The sequence below is a fragment of the Amblyomma americanum genome, chromosome 1 (assembly GCF_052857255.1).
Source record: "Amblyomma americanum isolate KBUSLIRL-KWMA chromosome 1, ASM5285725v1, whole genome shotgun sequence".
Taxonomy (NCBI): Eukaryota; Metazoa; Arthropoda; class Arachnida; order Ixodida; family Ixodidae; genus Amblyomma; species Amblyomma americanum.
In genome coordinates, this window is record NC_135497.1 from 97,115,305 (window position 1) to 97,135,476 (window position 20,172).

The 20,172-nt window shown below is 44.6% G+C and overlaps 2 protein-coding genes across 2 annotated transcripts; one reads left to right on the forward strand and one right to left on the reverse strand.

The window, feature by feature from the left end:
- Positions 1–440: 440 nt before the first annotated feature.
- LOC144113305 (uncharacterized) lies at positions 441–11,027 on the reverse strand. Its single transcript, XM_077646294.1, has 4 exons — positions 8,395–11,027; positions 6,109–6,369; positions 5,177–5,437; positions 441–2,442 (listed from the first exon to the last, which is right to left on the reverse strand). Exons 1-4 carry the CDS (start codon positions 9,776–9,778, stop codon positions 1,646–1,648), a joined length of 2,703 nt encoding a protein of 900 aa, XP_077502420.1. The 5' UTR covers positions 9,779–11,027; the 3' UTR covers positions 441–1,645.
- Positions 11,028–13,217: 2,190 nt separating this feature from the next.
- LOC144112735 (uncharacterized) lies at positions 13,218–20,035 on the forward strand. Its single transcript, XM_077645562.1, has 9 exons — positions 13,218–13,498; positions 13,953–14,056; positions 15,393–15,621; positions 16,423–16,460; positions 18,490–18,642; positions 18,970–19,035; positions 19,415–19,483; positions 19,873–19,941; positions 20,018–20,035. Exons 1-9 carry the CDS (start codon positions 13,303–13,305, stop codon positions 20,033–20,035), a joined length of 942 nt encoding a protein of 313 aa, XP_077501688.1. The 5' UTR covers positions 13,218–13,302.
- The last annotated feature ends 137 nt before the right edge of the window (positions 20,036–20,172 follow it).

A 20,172-nucleotide genomic window follows, 5' to 3' on the forward strand; every position in this document is an offset into this window, starting at 1 on the left:
CCAGATCATAGAATGAACACCAGTTAATGATATCCTAGCTGCCATTGATAAAGTGAACGAGGAAGGGGAGAATGGCAGGGTGCGTGCCAATGTTTCAACAAGAGGATTTGTCCTAACCTCTAGTTTAAACATTGGCAAGCACCTTGAGGCTTTCCCCTCTCTTTTCACTTTGTGCCCCTCAAGACACCATCTGCCTGCCTTCTCTCCACCATTGCTGCCATTAAGTAGAAATGCGCAAGAGCAGGGCATGTATGCAAAGGCAAGATGACTTATGACTTAAAGGGGCTGTGAAAGGGGGTCTCGGCAAACATCCGATGTGCCCAGGATGCTAAAGGATGCTGCTTCCCAAATAACCTCCAGTAAGAATTTTTATATGCTATTTGTGGAAGCTGAGTTATCTGTAGTCAACATTTGAATTTCCGTCTTTGCACCTTTCCTTCTCCTGTCGTCACTTTTTAAACGCTGAAATGTTGGTGCTCCTCTGCCGGCACTTCAGACTCGCCCCCTCTGCCGCCTGCTGACGCACACGAACCAACGCTAGCAGTCTGCTGCTGATGTAATGAGCACTACATGACGCAACAAGCACGGATTCGGGCAAAAGCACAGCACCGCAGGTCACCGCTAGGTCACCGCTAGGCACAGAAGCTGGAGTTTTAAATATTGTGTTGTAAATTATCGGCTCGCTTCTGAGGTCTTGTATGCGGCATGAACGCTCGTTGGCCTGTACTCTACATAATGCAGGCATTTTATAGACAACCTCAAACACCCTTTTCAGGGACCCTTTAAGGTAACGGAGTGAATTCCAAGAGAAGGCAAGTGTAGCGGGGATTGCAAGAGTCAGGTGAGTGGATGAGGTTTGGAAGTCTGTGGGGATAAGGTGGCCATAGCTTGCACAGGACATGGTTAATTGCAGAGATATGGGAGAGACCTTTGCCCTGCAGCGAGTGTAGTTAAGCTGATGATTATGGCCCTACTATACAGTATTTTTCAAATTAATATTTTATTAACAATTTGATGGGTAAACAAGCGCTAGTGAAATGACAAAGGCTTAAAGGTGCACTAAAGAGGAATCTCAACTGGTCTTTTTACCGCGGCGACTCTATCTACACGTACCGGGCACTATTAGACACTTCGAATTATTGTCCTGTGCGGGCCATTTCCCTAATTTAAATCGGATTAAACCTCCCAGCTCCCGCCCTTTTTTGAACTCAACGCTGTAGGTAGGAGGAGTCAACCAACGCGTGGAGTGCCTTTCAGACAGTCTATAGTGGCGGCTTTGCATTCGCTTTTATTTAGTTTTTAGGAAATTTTTGTGAATAAATAGTTTCAGTCGTAGACAACATAGCCATAAATTAGGCCCATGGAAATAAAAATACATGTGGACTCTTTTGATTTACGTATCACTCCGCCAATGACAGAGCGGCAAGCCGCCACGGGGCTGGCTCCACGCGTTGGTTGACTCCTCCTACCTACAGCATTGAGTTCAAAAAAAGGCGGGAGCCAAGACATTTGATTTAAATTACGGAAAATGGGTGCACAGGACAATAATTCGAAGTTTCTAAGAATGCCCGGAGTGTGTAGAAAGAGTTCTCGCGGTAAAAAGACGAGTTCAAATATCTCTTCAGTGGACCTTTAACACTGCCTCCTAGTCTCGTTCAATGAGGTTTGGAATTTTGCAAACATAATTTTCTTCATTGCTGAATGTGACAAAAATGCAAGGCTTGGCTACTCCACTGAGATTCAGCGCAACCAGTGGGAATTCTAGAGAAAAAAAACACTGCATTATGTGACCTGGCAAGTACAAATCGCAGTCTTCACAAACAATTTTCCTGCAGAGCAAAACAACTTCACCATTGCTTGGGGACCCCTCATCAACTACCTCGAAAATTCTCTTAATAACGAAAAATTCGCCATCTTGAGATTCAATGACACTACTGTCACTTTTGGTGCCCCTTTGGTACTGCTGGCTATGCATCACAGTTCCTCTATAAAAAAATCTGAAATATTCTTGCACTCGAGGAATGTTGTTGAGCATTAACTCCAGAGCAGCCCTTTCTGCTGGCAGAAGCAGAGGCACTTCCTTCGGCACTCCAAACATGCAGGCACCCTGCACATAGTGAGCCTTACTCACGTTAGGGTAATGAAGAAATTCACTGCACAATTGCTGGCTCCTCAGTGGAATTGCGTTCAAAGAAAGAACAAGGTGCAGTTCCTGACTCATGATTGCCCGCTCCAAGATTTGATCAGGCACTCCATTTGCTGCCGTCACCAGTTTAACGATGTGGCTGTTCCCACTCTCGAATCCAAAGGCAGAATGGGCCCACAAGGGTCCGAAGTTACGGGCGGCTTGGGTTAGATGCGTCAGCTGGTGCACATTGAAGCTCATGCACCGCTCCCCGTATAGTGCTGCAGCTCGGCACACGAAGCGTTGCAGGAGGCGATCTGAAAAAAAAAAGAAAGCTATTTTACCTGTGGCATAGTCTTTCAATATATTTAATTATGCAGCTATGTGAACATTAGCCCACTACTCTAAAACTAAGATAATTCAGTACTGTTAACAAACCACTTTGACAAGAAGTTGCGCTACACCACCACTGAGGCAATGAGCTTTGGGAGTTGTGGTACCCCCGGTGGTGACCATGTTGGCATTGTGTACACCCAAGAAGCCCACATATATGCCGGCTTCGTAGGGCAGATGGCTTCCATCAGATCAGCACTATGGGCTGTGACTGCTGCACCTAACAGAGTATCCTGGATTCCTTGTTTTCTTGAAAAACGACAATTCCTCACAACAGCTAGCACAGAGCAGTTGTTACTACATGATGCAACGAGAAAGTGTGCAGCAACAAAGGTGTAGAAACGTGGAATAATTCCAGATAATTTGTCAAACATCAACCTTTGACAATACATAAGAGTGGTCTTTTAATAATGTGCCATTTATGCCGGAATATTGCCTATGCCTCATTTAATGTTTTCCGTGATAAAGAAAAGAAACAGAGCCAACAAGCGCCCGTCCTGTTTGTCTCCCTGCATCCGTGTCTGTTTAGCGCTATGTGGCAAGCAAGCTGGCATGTTCAGTCATCGAACAAATGTTCAGGCCAGTACAGAGAAAGCAGTAAGTCGCATGGTAAGTGCTCTGGCTGTTAAAATCATATGCTGTAACAAAAAAAATTCAGAAGCAATCCTCTCAAAAATTCACTTGAAATTAAACACTCAAAATCTTCCCGATTCAGCCCTTTCTCATTTCACACTGAAAAAGGGTTTGTCACAGCTGAAAACATCATAGCCCTTTTGTACTGCTCGGCTTTCTTGCTGGTAAGCCACGATTCACTAAGTGGATATATTTATGAGTTTATTGCTGTAAGAATAAGAAACAGAAAAACAAGCACTTGACTCTTGTTTAAACAAAGAGGATGATGAAGACAGCAAGTTTGTGATATCTGCCTTTTTCATAAACCCCTCTGTGTTCTACATGCAAACAGGCTCCCAAATTAATTCTGGTTTGAAGTTTGCTACAAGTGGGCATAGTGGCATCCTACAAGTGAGATGCTTGCTGTGTGAAATAGAGGTCACTGGCAGGTCCCTTTCATTCGCTGGCTAGCTTTGCCCAAAATGACCATTAATGTTTCATTGGCATGCAGAACACCGCTGCATACAGTTAGCATGTGCTCCTGTAAGAAAAACATTATTGGTATTACTAATGTAAGAAATGAAAATGAACGAAATGCTGCTGTTTTGGTGCCATATACTTACAACTGGGCACTGCTCATGCAGTAAATTACAGCGGAGGCCTTATCATAAATGCATCCTACTGCTTCATTTTTGTTTCCTAAATGATTCATTTTTCTTGCGATTTTGTAGACAGTGCGCATGCACACAAACACACACACACACACTACTACAAGGTACGGTCACTTTGGTTTGGTTTGTAGGGGTTTAACGTCCCAAAGCAACTCAGGCTATGAGAGACGCCGTAGTGAAGGGCTTCGGAAATTTCGACCACCTGGGGTTCTTTAACGTGCACTGACATCGCACAGTACACGGGCCTCTAGAATTTCACCTCCATCGAAATTCGACCGCCGCGGCCGGGATCGAACCGTCTTTCGGGCCGGCAGCCGAGCGCCATAACAACTCAGCCACCGCGGCGGCCCGTACGTCACTTTGAGACATTATGTTCAGTGCCATCTAGCCTGTTAGTAGCATTGCATGCTTTTCTATGCTGTAGCGACACTACACTCTGGATTGTGTGAACTGAGAAACCGCAGGCCTAGGAAAGATTATATTTTTGCTAAGAACACAGTTAACACCCTGTACCTTTCATTGTTAGAATAATTTTTTGGAGAATGAAAAGAAAGCCAGGCACTTTAATAAATATGGGCAACAATTTTTTTTTGTTGCATGTTTCTTTGTAATGATGCATGAGACATTAGTATACATGAATCACCTTTTGGTACTCACAAACAATTCCTCTGTACTTTACAACTAAATTTCTTCTCATGCTGTTTTTGTTTTAACAACAATGGCTGCAATGTCAAAGGTCAGTATACGTCACATGAGGCATGAAAAAACTGCAATATAATGACTACTTCGTCATTTGAATTCAGTACAACACCAAAGCAAGCCTGTTTCAAGAACCGGAATGACAATGAATGAAGCAGCAGAGATAATACTACAGTTTTCAAGCCTCATGTAGCCTATACTAACTTTTTAGGTGACAGCCATCGTTCTGGTGTTGAAACAGCAACAGCATGACACAAGAAATGCAATCATGAACTATTCATCAGTCATAGTTGGCAGATGTCACGTGCTGATCTATGTAATGCCTTACACATAATTAAAAAGAAAAATCATGCCATCAGAACTTGGTGTATATGCTGCTTTAACCAGCTAGCAGACTTGGGACGAGCCAGGCTTGTCATAAGCAGACTGTCATTTCTGGGTATTAAGAGTCCAGCTTGTGCATTTTCTGGCAATCTGTGTCTGCTTTATGGAAAGTAGGGCTCGTCCAAAGTATCTTTTTGGTTGCCACAAGATGGAAGCAAAGGTACCAAAGGACCATTCCGGTACCACTGTAGAATAAATATCTATTAGAGGATTAATCCAGAGTGCATATAAAATCTTAAGGTTGGAATGCAGAATGAAATAACTATGCTCCAGACAGAATATTTGGCCTCACCTGCATAACTGATGGCAGCAGATGAAAGTTGCTCTTGTAGAAGTATAAAAATTGCCTCGCAGAGAAGAGCAAAGTGCCTCAAAAATTGAGCAGGGAGGGTGTTCAGGCAACACGGCACACAGTAAAAAAGCAGCCAGTTTCGCCACTCGTGTGCTTTCCAGAAGTGCCTCTCCTGGATTGTGCGAGGCAGACGGGTGACGTGATGTGGTGGTCGAATGCTGGTGAGACGTTTGTTGAGGGCATTCACGGTACTTGGCCGTCCTGCAAATGCAATCATTATAAGTGACCCATCAGTAGTGCTATGCGAGAGTGCACAGTTTTTTCCTATAGTCAAGTTTTTTCCTATAGACAATTCAAGAAGACAGCGGCTTTTACCCATCAAAGGACCCCCTTCCAGCCAACGGCGTCACCTGATTCTCATAACCTTGCTAGCGTGGCAATGCAGGGAGCAGCGCCACAATGAAAAGAGGAGTCTATCCCTGGACACAGTGGGAAGGGATTACCCCCTTTCGTCTGCCACTCCCTGCTTGGTCACATCAGCAGGGTCATGAGAATTGGCCGACTCCACTGGCTGGAAGGGCCCCTTTGACAGACAAAAGCCGCTGCGTTCTTAAGTTGTATCCGTCTATAAGTGCTGTCCATAAATGCTTGAATGTATGCAGTCTGTTTCTCGGCACATGGGTAAATATGCATGCATGTCAACTAAACCTTGTTACAGTACTATGCTCGTTTTGTACTGTCACTTCATCAGTGTCCATACTTTGCACTCCTGTACCTTTTCTGAATATGTACCAATAAGCCTAGCTACAAGAACTGCTTAGTATGCATGTTATGTTAGGTGCAATTCTTGAAAGAGCAACAAAGCATAGTTCCCTACACAGCCTTATGTCAGCTAGAAAACACGAAAACCCAGGTCATGAACAAATACTCACCTATGTAGTACTTCTCACGGCACCTGGATGGATCAAACCAGTACTCTGTGAACTGCCTTGTCACACCAAGCAGCACACAGTGCATATATTCAACCGTATAGCACGACACAAGGTCAAGGTACTTCAAGGACCACAAAGGTGATGGTCCTTTTAGGCCATTGACCGATGTCTTCTGCAGCATGGCAAGCTTCATATTCTTTCGGACACCCTTTGATGTCCTCTCCTCTGCTGGTGGCTCAGTGCTGGTATAAAGGCGCCGTCCTGAAAAAAAATTGGAAAATTGGTTTTCAAGGAAGGGAAAGTTGTAGTAATTGTCTCACATCTAGGCCAACACCGAAACCACTGCTTAAGAGAAGGAAGGAAGGTGGGAGCGAAAGAAGGAGAAAAAGAGGTGCCGTAGTGGAGGTCTCCAGAATAATTTCAACCACCTGGGGATCTTCACATGCACTGACATCGCACAACATATAGACGCCTTTTTGCATTTCGCCTCCATTGAAACGTGGCCACGGCAGCCGGGTGCCAACCTGGGAACTCCGACTCAGTAGTCGAGTACCCTTCCTAAACTGCCATAATGATCACCTGAGATTAAGGCCACAATTGTACAAAGAAAACATTGAAAAAAACGAAATCCACCAAAAGGCTACAACAAAGCATAACATGTTTACTGTCCAGTAAGGTTCCCAAAGAGATTCTACTACAAAATGCACAATTTCTGTAGTACTGCCAAACTTTTCTACGATAAAAATGGCAATGCACCTGATACTCCAAAGTCAAATACTAGTGCTGCTGGCAAGACCTTGCCTATATATCTGCTGGACGTTTCAAAAGTGGATGTTCCATAATTTAAACCCAAATTGTTTTCTTTATTCCAAGCCATCTTTTAAAATGTTTGACGCCACGCCACACACTCTGCACTAATAGTTTATGATGTGTAATGAACTTCTGGTGGTTTTCAGTTGGTTCACTTCAACACTGCTGCTCAGTGAATTGTTTGCAAATAAAGAAAAGGAATCAATGTAAGCAAGAAAGCTTTAAGGTCATCAGCACAGTGAAAAATAGTCATGGCTGTAGGTTAAACATCTTTTGAAGGACTCTTACTACAGTATACAAGAATGCGAAAGATCTTACGTAAAGAATGGGTGCCTCTCATGTTGAAACAAAAAGACAGCCTAGTACTCTTCTTTAACTACACTCTTTCAGCAACAGGCGTAGGTTAAGTGCTGATGTAACCCATAAACTCTTACCCAGCTGTTCACTACCTTTGGACTACTAATTGCAGTCGAATACAACTGAAGAATGAGCAGCTTTTCCCCGTCAAACGACCCCCTTCCGGCCATGGCGTCCGCTGATTCTCATGAACCTGTTAGTGTGAATATGCAAGGGGGGGACTATCCCCTTTCATCTGCTACTCCCTGCATTGTCACGCTAGCAAGCTCATGATAACTGCCCGATGCCACTGCTTGGAAGAGGGTCCTTTGACAGCGAAAATCCACTTTGTTTCTGAATTGTAACCAACTGAAGCTTACTAAGAGAGAGTCGTGTACTAACAGCACAAGTGCCATCTCTTGTTTTGGTTGCCTTTAGCTGCCGAAAGGAAGCTGGTATATGCCACCTCTTTAATGACATAACAAACCAGTGCACAATGTTAATGGTGCTGCAGACCACTGCAAAGAAATCTATCATAAACAACAGGTGCTATGATGTGACTGCAACTTCTTTGCTGACAAGGTGGCCAACAGGCCATGGCCTGGCTCTAAGACAAACTGCTGATTGGACATTACACCGCCCTCAAACAGTGCCTGCTTGTTGAGAAAAATCATCTAAAACAGCATATATGGTGACTCTGCATGCAGCTCAAGCAGGTAGGCAAGTGTAGCAATTGGCATCAACAACACCACTAGCTCTTGAACAGATCGCAGTACAGAACTTTGCTGCAAACTGGCCATGCGTCTGAAGTTCTACATAGATCGAAGGGCCATCATGAATGTTAACAAGTATATGGTCTAAAAATGGAGTTATGGCATTTATTAGCGCTCCTCTCGGCTCCCAAAGGTGACAAAAGCTGAGGACAGTACTTGCAGAGGTATCATTCAACTCTCTTCGAGCAAGGTACACAGATAGTAGTCCAATTTTGCAATACCAGCACAAGCAAACCGGATTACATTGATGAGCAGTGGCAGTGGCTTTAAATATGCAAAATTAGTTTTGTTGAGCAATCACTAAACTACCAGCAACAGGATGGCTCGAAGGCACTAATAATAAATATTAGTGGAGTGGCGTTCTTACCTTCTTCCAGTTTCCCACATGCTAGGCACCAGGGGCAACCGAAAAGACCATTAAACTGCGTGTGGTTGCCAACAGATGCTCTTGCAGGGGCATCCACACACACACACGCAATGTACACTTTCGAAGCCACAGCTGCAGCCCCATGTTGCCAGACAACCTCACCAACAGCCTGCACTGCCTTCACAAATTCTCCCACAAACAGCATCATGTCAGGGTGTTTCCGTCCAAACCACAAGCCAGCAAGAAAAGAATTCTCCATGCGATGAGGCTGTGGTAGTTCATTGACACACACCTGAATAGGCCAGACTGATGAATTATTGGACTTGAAGAGTGGGCTGCCATCAGTGTTCACTGTCAATGTGAAATCACTCCACTTTAGGAGTCCCTGTTGACGCATTCCTTTGCACACTGCCGCATTGCCAATGTCGGTTATTATTTTACTTCCAGAACTAGCTGCCTCAGCCAATTTTGACATATTTGCAAACAGTAAACTTCCAACTTTGTCTGTGACAAGGTGAAGCTGTTCTTTAAGGTTCAAGAGAGCAAAAAAACAGCCTCTTTTCTTGACAGTGCGCCATTCTACTTGTGTTTTGCACACTTTGCAAGAAAGCATCTGACTGTCACTGCAGGCCTGGAGGAGTGACATGCACACTTCGCAGTAGAAGTGGCGCTGAACGAGACTTGCACATTTCCCTGCCCACAACTTTCTGAACAGGTATTTTGAGTGCGGTAGGCCCGACCGTTGATACCCGAACAAGGCATCTACCAACTTCAGCAAGTCGTCAAGCGCTGACCAAGTCAGCCCGTTAGCCACAACAAAGGCCATTATGAGAACAACTGCCTCAGCCAATGTCGTCGACGAGCCAGGCAGTGTTTTGCGCCCGAATTCCTGCATACATTCAGAAAGAAGCTCTGCGCTGTCAAATTGTGGCACAGTACTACCGTGCGGCACAGCGGCACCGTCGTCTTCGCCGTCATCCGGGTCACCGTACTCGCTGCTGCTGCTGCTGCTGCTGCAGTCACCCTCGCTTGTGGCATCCATTCGCGGTTCTATTTCGTCAGTGTGCGACAGAGAACTATTGTCGGCCCCGCTGTTGTCGTCCAACTGACAGCATTTATCGCTGCTGCCAGTTTCGGCTGCGGCCCCGAAGTGGGATTCACTGCTTGGTTGGCTTGGCCCAGCGGCACTAGAGCTGGCTCCAGATTCTACGCTAGCGGAGTCGGAGACATAAGTCGGGTTCCCGTTAACAGACGTTGCAGGCGACGTGAGTGACCGCTTCTTATTGAACCACGCTGTTGAGCGCGGCACAACAAACGGGCGGCTTTCATTTTCCAGATATAGCTTGCGACGTTTTGGAGTCGCAGGCTGGCTGTCCTGGCTCATGGCGGCGTGATGCAAAGCGATTTCGTAGGATATTGCCTGTAGAAAAGTCGCCGCTCTCGATTCACAGGAGGATAATAAACGTGGAGTAAAAAAAATGATGGATGGATAAGATAGAAGAATATAACTGAACCCTTGAAATTGGACGGCGGCTCACATCACCTAGCGTCATCCGCCGTGCGGCAGCGTTTTGGTGGTTCTGTTTTGAGACGGACGACACACAAGCAGACGACACACAATATTTTTGTGCCTGTCGTCGCAACAAAAGTAGGCCTCGCTGAGAACTGTTTTCGAGTTCGTTACCTTGGTTTGTTTAGCGAAAGCCTGTTATCTGTGACGTATCGAGGATCGCACTTGTCACGATTAGAAAGCGAAAATGCTCTGCTGCAACGCTCCGATTCTTCATTTCAAGTCAGCGTAACAAGAAGCCGGTCCTTACATTCACGTAATCTCGGCGGGCTGCAGCTCTAGAAACAGGGTTTCAAGGTTTTGTTTTTGTTTTTCTGACACCGGAGCCGCCAAGCGCAATTCATGTGTTTGAGAAGTTTGTGGCATCGTGTTCCAAGACAGCAAGCTTATTCAGAAGTAGTGCATGCATGCTTCCTACACATGTGTCAATATATACCGTTCCCTTGTCCGGGCCTTTGAGAACAAGGATAAAGGGGCGAAAGGACTTTTTTTTTTTTAAAGAGTTAGCTGGTCAGCTATAGTTGATTTGTCAGACATAATAAAAGGATTTTAGCGCCGTACGAACACAGGAAAGAATGGCGCTTCTGCCCCCGTGTTGTCTTCAGTTTTATTGTGTGTGTACAGTCGGGTACAGTAGTCTGTGGACCACGTGTTCCTCAAACGAAGGCGGTGGTAGTTCTGCTGTTAGCCGGCAGCTGGAGCCCAAACTTGTGGAGGTGAAAGCTAGAATTTTGTTCTTTCATCTCTATGAGTGCGGTCTCCAGCCGGCGCGGCTAATAGTCGAGATATCGGCTTCGTTTGAGGAACACGCGTGGACCGGCCAGAGTCTTTTCTTACCGACTGTACGCCTTGGCGCTAGAACCACTCCTTCTGATAATTTACAAACTTTCTTGAAAGCACTGCAAGCAAACCACACAGACGGAAATGAACGCAGCTGTGTATTCAGTATATAGAAGAAACGTACGTAGCTCGCGCGAAATTTCTTGGAGCTGCAGTGATACAAATTTTCCGCCGGCTGCATCCCATCTGCGAATGCAGTCTTTTTTTTTTTCTTTAATGTGTTCACATACGATGTCTGTGCCTTCGAGTCCACTTCTTATATTCGCTTGTCGCGCGCATATATGTGCCTCTCATTCGGTGGTTGTTTCATATGCCGCGTTCATTGAGGGATTTCGTCATTTTTAAAGTTTAATAATCTGTCGCCCACCACGGTGGCCCAGTATGGCGCTCAGCTGCTGACCTCAAAGACGCGGGTTCGATCCCGTCCGCGACGATCCAATTTCGATGGAGGCGAAATTCTGTAGACACGGTGAACTGTCCGATGTCAGTGCACGTTAAAGAACCCCTGCAGGTGGTCGAAATTTCCGGAGTCCTTCACTACGGCCTCCCTCATAGCATCGGTTGCTTTGGGACGTTAAATCTCCCTAAACCTAATTCCCTGAACCTAATTGTCTGTCGAGCCTGCGAGGGTTTTCATGAGCCTTGTTCACTGTAAGCTGCCGCGGTGATCGACTCAGTGGATAGTACTCGACTGCTTATCCGAAAGTACAAGTTTGATCCCGCGACGGTGGTATTCCGACGGAGGCGAAACGCTATAGAGTCTGCATGTGCGATGCCAGTGCATGTTAAGGAACCCCAGGTGGTCGAAATTTCCGGAGGCCTTCACTACGACGTTCCCAGTAGCCTGAGCGATCGCTTTGAGACGTTAAACCCCCTACACCATAAACCTTAATTATTCACTATGCATGTGTTTTTTTCCTCGGAGAAATGAAGATTTTATCTCACATATATGCCAAAGAAAGAAATCCAAAAAGTTCCTAGTTCAGCGAAAGCTAGTCGTGAAAAACAATGCTATACGCCATGGGCAGCCCTCAAAGATTCTTCCGCCGCCCGAGTGACTCGATCGCCCGATCGAAAATCTCTCACAACGCCTCGGGCGTTACAAAGATATATAATATGCGAGATAACTTCTCCAGTGCGGGCCGACCATGGTATGCGGGGTGTTTACCCACAGGCCGGCTGCCTATCAAAGTTGATGTCGGCTACTTTTATATTGTCTCGAGCAGGACCCGAACCCTTACCCGTTTCCGATATGACCCTCGACACGATATATCGGTGCGGTAGAGAACAATTATGCGAAACTATACAAAACTCTTCAAAGCACCTCGATCGAGGGCGTGGTTCTGCATATTTTGCGCCATTCCGTGTTGTACCGCACATTTGCATTTTTTTTTTCAGAGTCAAGCCCTTCCTGCTCGCACCTTTCATTCTTTTGTTTTTATAGCATACATTCTTTCAGTGCATATATTTACATGTCCAGCAATCTATATATTTCCTCGGATGAAATAAAGTGGCTGTTTGGGCTTGTTAGTCAGTGATCATAGTTAAAGAATGCAGTGCGAAAAGACAAGGACAAACGAAGAACTGGAGAGGGCTGGCGCTGCAATCCTGTACACTTCTTGGTTTGTCCTTGTCTTTTCGCACTGCATTCTTTAACAATGTGTATTTCCTCCTCTGCTGGTCAGTGACAATACTATATGATACCACGCACCTTGCCAGAAGATACTTATTTTGCAACAGTTCTAGATTCTTCAAGCACTTGCTGCACTTAAGAACGTTCCAAAATAAGTTTTATTTTTGCAGATTGCCAGAAGTTGCTATTTAGAGCACAGACAAAAGACCAAAATCAAGAGCCGTGGAACAGAACCTTTATATCTTCAAACCAGACCCGAAAATGTTTCAGCGCCGTCCAAGAACTGGGCCCAGATTTTTTAGGTGTGTGCTGCACACTGGAACGTTTCAGGTAATGTTTCTTGTCGTAAGCCACACAAAACTTGCTGCTTAAATCACATATATTCCTTTTTTGTTTTCTCATTCCCTATTTCCCCCTTAAAGCAATACTTAAATCAATATATGTAGCTCAATATTTGTAACATTTCAAGCAATTCATGATGTGAACTATTGAAGACAAATATAAGAAGCTCCGCGTCGTCTGCTACTACATGCAGTCAACTGGATGGCCTCATGCGCTGCACAATGATGCTCCGACATGGAGGGGGATAGAGTTCATCGTCGAAGACTAAGTTCCGGCACTGAAATTATACAGACAAAACAGACTGAATAAAACGTATTCATTAAGGCTAGAAGGTAATGCTGGTAAGTCGATCATCATCATCGTAATCAGCGGCTTCCGTACCTTGCGCTTGCGGCTTGTGCGGCGCCAAGCCAATCCGAGTTGGTTAGCCTTGTAAGCCTTTCCGCCTTTCTGTGTTGCTGCATGCAGGTTGCAAGTGAGCGGTAGTCACACGCGTGTTTTGTCCCCGCATTGTCGTTCGACGATGAGTTCCTCAGGTGCGCCTAGCTACGCATATGTAAAATATTTCGACGGCGCAAAAGCTATAGTTCATTTATCTTTAATACGCGAGTATACGCCATCATCTCTAAGCGACCTGGCAAAGAAAAAAGACGTTTACTGGGGCGGCGGCAAAGAAGAGGAGGAGGGATTTTATTCCGCCCAAGTAATGGAACTTGGAGGTGAGTTTTGCATTTACTTCACCACGTGGTCATTTAGATTTGAGAAGCCTGCCAGAAGTGTGACGCTTACACTGACGTGATGTATTTACAACCTATACGGTTTTAACGAAGCTTGGTGGCGTTTAAATGAGGTATGTGGTCATGGATTATCGGGATGAAAAAGCGCCCTATTGTTTACATGAAGCCTTAGACGTGCTTTATTTACTGTTGCGAACGCGTGCAGAACGCATACGTTACCACTTTGTTAAACAGTGTGTGCGCCCCGTGCACATAGCAGCTAGTCCGGCGAACGCTATTTTAAAGTGTTTTTTTCTTTCTTAAATTGAACTATTTGCACGAGGCAGGGAGAAGCCCGCTGTTTTCAGATCTGCTAGTTACATAAAACATAAATTTTTGTAGCTTGTCTTGTGTTTGCTGACGCTTTTATTATTTTGTCTCATGTATTCTGTTCCAGTAACAAAGGCAGACCTCATACGCCGCCTAGCCAGGCGTAAAATTCCGGTGCCGGACTTCGACTTCGAGGAGTCCGAGCCAGTAGCCACAGTTTCGCAGGAAAATGTATGTACTAAGAGAAGAGTCAGGCAGGTGTCTCTCTCTGTATGTCAAATATTTATTGTTGCTGGAAGCAGCCAGGCAGCCTTCGTCAACAGAGTTCTGCAGCGGATTCTTGAATTGCAGTATAGACTGGCACTGAGCTTGGCAGTACATGTTGCTTATGCGAAAGATTGCGAAGGACACGAGGGCAGGAGCATCGTGCTGATTTCATTCTCTCATATGTTGTTCTTGGTGTCAGGTCAAAATTTCATTTTTCATGTTGCCTCCTTGCGTCAGAAAATGAAGAACAAAAAAAAAATACCTGCTGTTTAACTACTGCTGAACCTGGTTTTAGAGTGAAAGATGTGGTGTATTGGGCAACTAGACGTGGCACCCTGGGAGGTGGATGATAAATTAATACTTAATCATGAGAGGTTGTACCTCAAAGTGCGATTGAGGAGTCCACTGACTCAGGGAGCCAGTTATGTGCCCTCCCTTTCCTCAATCATCGGAGTCTAGAATGTTGGCAACGCCAATGCCAATGGACGCTGATGGCCTGTAGCTTCAGTGCTGTGGTTCTGCCACAACGTTGTCAATGCCAACGCATGCAGTGCACATCTGTCACTACAATGTAGCTTATAGCGTGACTGAGACGTTCACTCCACTGTCCCAGGGGGCCAATTATATGCACCTTTTCTTTGCTTTCGAAGCTCCCGCTCTTTATCTGTTTCGGCACAACTGCTGCTCCGCGACGTCACGTGGTTCTCCTTAGTTCGAGGCCGTATGAAACACACGCCAAACAAGCTGCAGAAGGCAGTAGTAAAGCTTTAGCTTTAGAATGAAACCAAAGAGATAGTGTTATAGAAGCCAACTATACGGTGCAGCCTGTCCAGGAGCGCTGACATGAATTTTCGGCAGCAGGTTATTAACGTTGGTCATATATGACCAATGCCCTAAGGCGTGGCAAGGGAACAGTTACCACGGTAGCAGTGTAATCTTTATCAAGAACTAGGTTTGTCTAGCCTTTCAATCTGGACCGACACTGTAATGTCAGCAATGCTCCAAGCTTTCCCAAGAGCAAGGGAAGTGCGAATGGCCTATTTGAAAATGCTTTTCTTGATGTAAAAGTATCAAGGCTTGTGCAAATTGCATTGAAAATGGCCTGATATTTTTAAGTAATTTGAAGTAAATGCATGACGAATAATATCATCTTTCAGTCTTCCTTTACAGCTATGCATATTATTGTTTAGTTAGAAAATTCCGGGCATCAAGCTTGCCCTAGAATCAGTTTTTTATGTTTGGCTCTGTTTTCGTGCTGTAACTTGTATCGTAAGCACATGGATGGGGCATTTTACTGCAGGCTGTATCAGCAAAAGATGCAGCAAACAATGTCAAAACAGCGAAGCGGCAGAAGCTGCAAGAATTAATGGATGGATCAAGCTCAGACGATGACGTTCTTCCTAAGAAGCTGTTGGAAGAGCGCCGAAAAAATGCGACTCTCCTCCGGAGACTGAAACAAGTGCGCAAAGAAAAGGCGGAACTGCAGGCCCGCCATGACCGAATTGAGGATATTTTCCTCAACAAATTTGGTGAGTGATAAGCAGTATGCCTGTCTCAAAAGTGGGTAACTTGTGCTGATTACAGTGTGCAACCAATTGTGTGATTGGGTGCGTCTGGTGTTGATATATGCTATTTGAAGGCTAATTTTAAATTGTATTTTAAGGAAATGAAATCTAAGCAATTAAGTTAAATTCTTACCAGTGCAAGGTAAGAGCAGTGCGGGCAAGGTAAAAATTGCATGCAAGCTTCCGCTATGAGTGCCCTAGGTGCAGTTCTTATTGGTAGTGCCAGTCTCAGTACTGGGTGAGTGAAATACATTTTCATATGATCTTTTTATTTTGAATTTTTGAAATGGAATAACTTGCACCTACACACGCTCAGATTTTGAAAATTCTTTTTTTTTGCACTGGTCTCTGGAGTGCATGGTGAATCCCTTTAATCAGATTGAATGGCACCGAGGAAAACATCGCAGTGCCCCTTTAATGAGTCAAAGGATTATTTGCGGCCATGTGTTTTGGGGACAATGCCTCACAACCGTCTGGGTAGAGGACATTTTTGGCCAGAAGGCATTCGGGACCCTTTAAACGGTGTCTGCCAGCAGCAGCTAAGAATTTTGACTCAAAAGCAGAATGAAAGTGTTAAGCAAAGTGAATTTCTGCATAATTGCTAAGCACATTATTGAAATTAACAGCTCAGGTCACCAAACCTAGTAGCTTGGTTTACATGCTTTTGTTTTTCTTACTGGTGGCGTAAAAAAAGCAGTTGAAAGAAGTCTGAAATACCCAGCCAGGTGTTTTTCTAATGTTGTGTCTGTTGTGTTTCATATTTAGAATCCTGGCTCGCAGCACGCTGCCATCTTTGCCTGAAGGTGTGTATAAAACAAGGTGTTTTACTGAGAAAGTTGCTTTTTGTGCAGAGTGAGGACTAGATGTTGCAATTTGCACATTTCCAGGCCTGTGAATTTTAGAGAAGAGGACAAAATCTGAACCAGCTAAGGTCTGATGATCTTCCAACAGTGTGAAGTAGATTGGCATGTAGATTAGCAAAGAGATGGTGGGCCGGGGCTAAAGAAAGCAGGTTAATTGAAAAGTATCAGCGGTTTCAATTTTGGCAAGTTCAGTTAGAGATTTCAGCAGACTTTGAACTGATCTAAAGATCAGGAATGTCATTGTGGTAGAGCATCCACCTCGCATTCGGGAGGTGCTGTGTTCGATTCCCAGTGCCACCGGGTACCCATCGGTTTTTAATGGGTACAAGATTTCCCCTGGCCTGGTGCTCGGCTCTTCTGGGTGAGATGCTTGGGAAAGGGTCTTGACCACAGTTGCTCTGACAGATCAGCGATAAGTTCCGCCGTCAACAACGTTAAATCTGCCTCGTGCGGTAGAAGCCCATTTGTGGTCCTTTAAACCACAGCCATGGCCTTGTAGTAGAGCACCCGCCTCGGCTTCGGGAGGTGGGTGGGTTCGAATCCCACTGCCGGCCGTTTACCCACCGGTTTCCTCTAAATGGGTACGAGCTATGACCCAGCCTGGTGCTCGGCTTGCTAGGGTACATGGCTTGGCAAAGGAGCCTGCGCATTCAAATCCCATCTCTGTGGGCTTGGACTGACCTGACTATAAGGTATCTTGCTAGGAGCTAAGGTCAAGGCTGTGCATTTTGTATTTTGAGGTTCACATTTGGCTCACAATCTCATCACATTACACCTCAGGACACCCTGCCAGTTTTGTTGATTTCCTATATCAAAGTACAATAAAAACTAAGGGTACCGGTTGGTGGCATCGTTAGTGATCATGTGCTGTAACACTATCTGCAAACTTAGCATGAGTACCCACTGGTTTTCTAGGATTGCCTTAATGCTGTGGAGCATTGCCTTCTGGGTTGGAGACCATGCTGCGTGATGTGTTTGCAGAAGCTGATAGCAGGTCCTGTGCAGCCACCTAATGTGGTCTCACATTCAGCAGCCAACACTGCTTGGTGTTATTATCAGTCCAAGCCATGTGCTCAGGCATTCATGTCAAGTTTGTGGGTGGCGTTAAACTATGTTGCTCTCACCACTGGAGCAAGTAGCAAGATGTTCACCTTATAGCGAGCCCACTGCTCAATAGGTCAGTTTGATTTGGCTGCACTCATTGCATTAGTTCTGTAAAATTTAAGTAGCTGTGTCACATATCTGCAGTGCCGGATTAGTGAGTTTGTGTGGGGCATCAGGCATGGGCATCTGCTTGCCTCGGTGTCAGCACAGAGTTGCTGCCAGCTGCACGTGTTAGCATCAACGCCCACTAACATCGCAAACAATGAAGAATTTTCAATTTAATTGTAATGAAATGTCACTATCAACTAGACCCAGGAAATTGTTTTTTGCAGACAAATTTGTTTCATGGGTATTACACATATGATTTAGGAATCCCTATCTGCTGAGATGCTGTCTGTCTAGTTCACAATTCTTTTTTTGGGGGGCTGAGGTTTACAATTCTTATACCACGAATGCTGTCCGTCTCTTCCTTTCAAGAAGAAACTGCCTTCATTTCATTAGGATGGCGGTCATATCTTTTCCAACCTACACAGCTAGGTGCCACCATTTTTCTGCACTACAGCTACACTTACACCGCAGACAGCACAAGCCAGTCAAAAATTCATGCTGCACTAGGTGGGCACTTTTGAAAAATGAATACGGAAGTGCTGCACTCTTTTAATTGGTGCATCCAGTGCAGCCAAATTGAACAGACCTAATGGGCCATTGCTGGTAATGGCTACTGAGTACCTTTTCTATGTGCTGTCTTTGTACTACGTTCTTCTGATGAACTGGCCCCCTCAGTGTACTTTGTTAATCCTACTGTATAGAATTATGCCTATTTAATGATGCTTAATATTTTTGCAATGTTCTCTATGCTATGCAGGAACATTCCAGTTGTACTTGCCGCACAGAGCGTTCCGGAGCCTCACCACTGCAGCAAGTACGAGAATGTTTACCTTATAGTGAACTCACTGCTCCGTTGGCAGCAGCTACCACTCTGCAGCCATCTCCACTAGGGGATTTCAAAAACATGGAGGTATTGAGCTATACCTTGAGTTTATCAATTTCATCGCATGTATTCATTGCATGTATTATTGTTGCCTGCAGTGGCACCTGTTATGGTAGTTCTCGCTGTTTGTTTTACATGCATGTGTGTGATCGTATCTTGATCTTGTCGCCGCCTCGCAAGCAGAGATTCTCATTTCATATTACAATTGCACAGTTTTGATTCACAAAATATTTTGGCTCAATTCCATGCAGCCAGCTGATATTAAGATGGCGTACCAGTATTTTTGGTAAAATTCCAAGTGGAGAAGTGCAGTAACATTTTGTGGCAAATGTCAACATTTTTCACAATTTGCAGGCTTCCAAAAGTACCGGGCTGGTTATGCCGCAAAACTTGGGTGCTCTTGCCGAGAGTAGTGGTCAGGTACAGTGATTTAATTGCCCTCTTTTTTTCGAAGCAGTGTGTAAACTTGAAATGATTTCAGCTCCCATTCGTGGTAACTGCAGGCAAACAAACTCGGCCAATCAAACCGCTATAAGAGGTTCTGTGACATAATCTTTAGAAATCTCATATTTTGATCTATTGGTCAAGTTCCAGTTTTGGTTTCAGTTTTGTAGTTGACAGTTCATTATTTAATTAATGATTATTTTGGAGAACTATATTTTTTGGAACTGAGACAAAGACGTTCAAGAAGTGTAATGTGATAGTAAACTCAAAACGTATGAAAATTTCCTGGAGTTACCCTTTAATGTACCACATACATTACTCTTTGTGGAAAATGAGAAGTTTTCTAACTTTGCAGGCTTCCACTAGCATGGCTCCTGGTCCTCTGCAGAACCACCCAGGTGGTGTTCTTGGTGTCAGTGGCCAGGTACGGTGGCTTCTCATGTTCAGAACTATTTTTGTGAGCTTGAAATGCTTTTTGCTTCCATTCTTGCTAACTACAGGCAAACATCTCCCAATGATGCCATTATAAGAGGTTATGTTACATGTAACTGCAGGCAAACTTTTGCCAATCAAACCCCATTAAGAGGTTCTATGACATAACCTTTAAAAATACCTTATTTTGATCTATTGGTCAAATTACAGTTTTGGTTTTCAGTTTTTTACTTGTTGACCTTTCATTAATCAATTTCTCTTTATTCTGAAGAAGTAGTGTAATGCAATAGTAAACTCAAAGTTAAAAATCCTCCGCGGTTGCCCTTTTATGTGCCATGTAGATTACTATTTTGTGGCAAATGAGGTTTTCTCACTTTGCAGGCTTCCACTAGCATGGCTCCTGGTCCTCTGCAGAACCACCCAGGTGGTGTTCTTGGTGTCAGTGGCCAGGTACGGTGGCTTCTCATGTTCAGAACTATTTTTGTGAGCTTGAAATGCTTTTTGCTTCCATTCTTGCTAACTACAGGCAAACATCTCCCAATGATGCCATTATAAGAGGTTATGTTACATGTAACTGCAGGCAAACTTTTGCCAATCAAACCCCATTAAGAGGTTCTATGACATAACCTTTAAAAATACCTTATTTTGATCTATTGGTCAAATTACAGTTTTGGTTTTCAG

Bases quoted from the DNA above. Each gene is read 5' to 3' on its own strand.
- LOC144113305 (XM_077646294.1), bottom strand. From the start codon at position 9,778: ATGAGCCAGGACAGCCAGCCTGCGACTCCAAAACGTCGCAAGCTATAT. The intron at 6,370-8,394 runs GTAAGAACGCCA...ATTTTTTTTCAG, and splicing joins ATGTGGGAAACTGGAAGAAG to GACGGCGCCTTTATACCAGC. The intron at 5,438-6,108 runs GTGAGTATTTGT...TTGCATTTGCAG, and splicing joins CCGTGAGAAGTACTACATAG to GACGGCCAAGTACCGTGAAT.
- LOC144112735 (XM_077645562.1), top strand. From the start codon at position 13,303: ATGAGTTCCTCAGGTGCGCCTAGCTACGCATATGTAAAATATTTCGAC. The intron at 13,499-13,952 runs GTGAGTTTTGCA...ATTCTGTTCCAG, and splicing joins CCAAGTAATGGAACTTGGAG to TAACAAAGGCAGACCTCATA. The intron at 16,461-18,489 runs GTGTGTATAAAA...TATGCTATGCAG, and splicing joins GCTGCCATCTTTGCCTGAAG to GAACATTCCAGTTGTACTTG.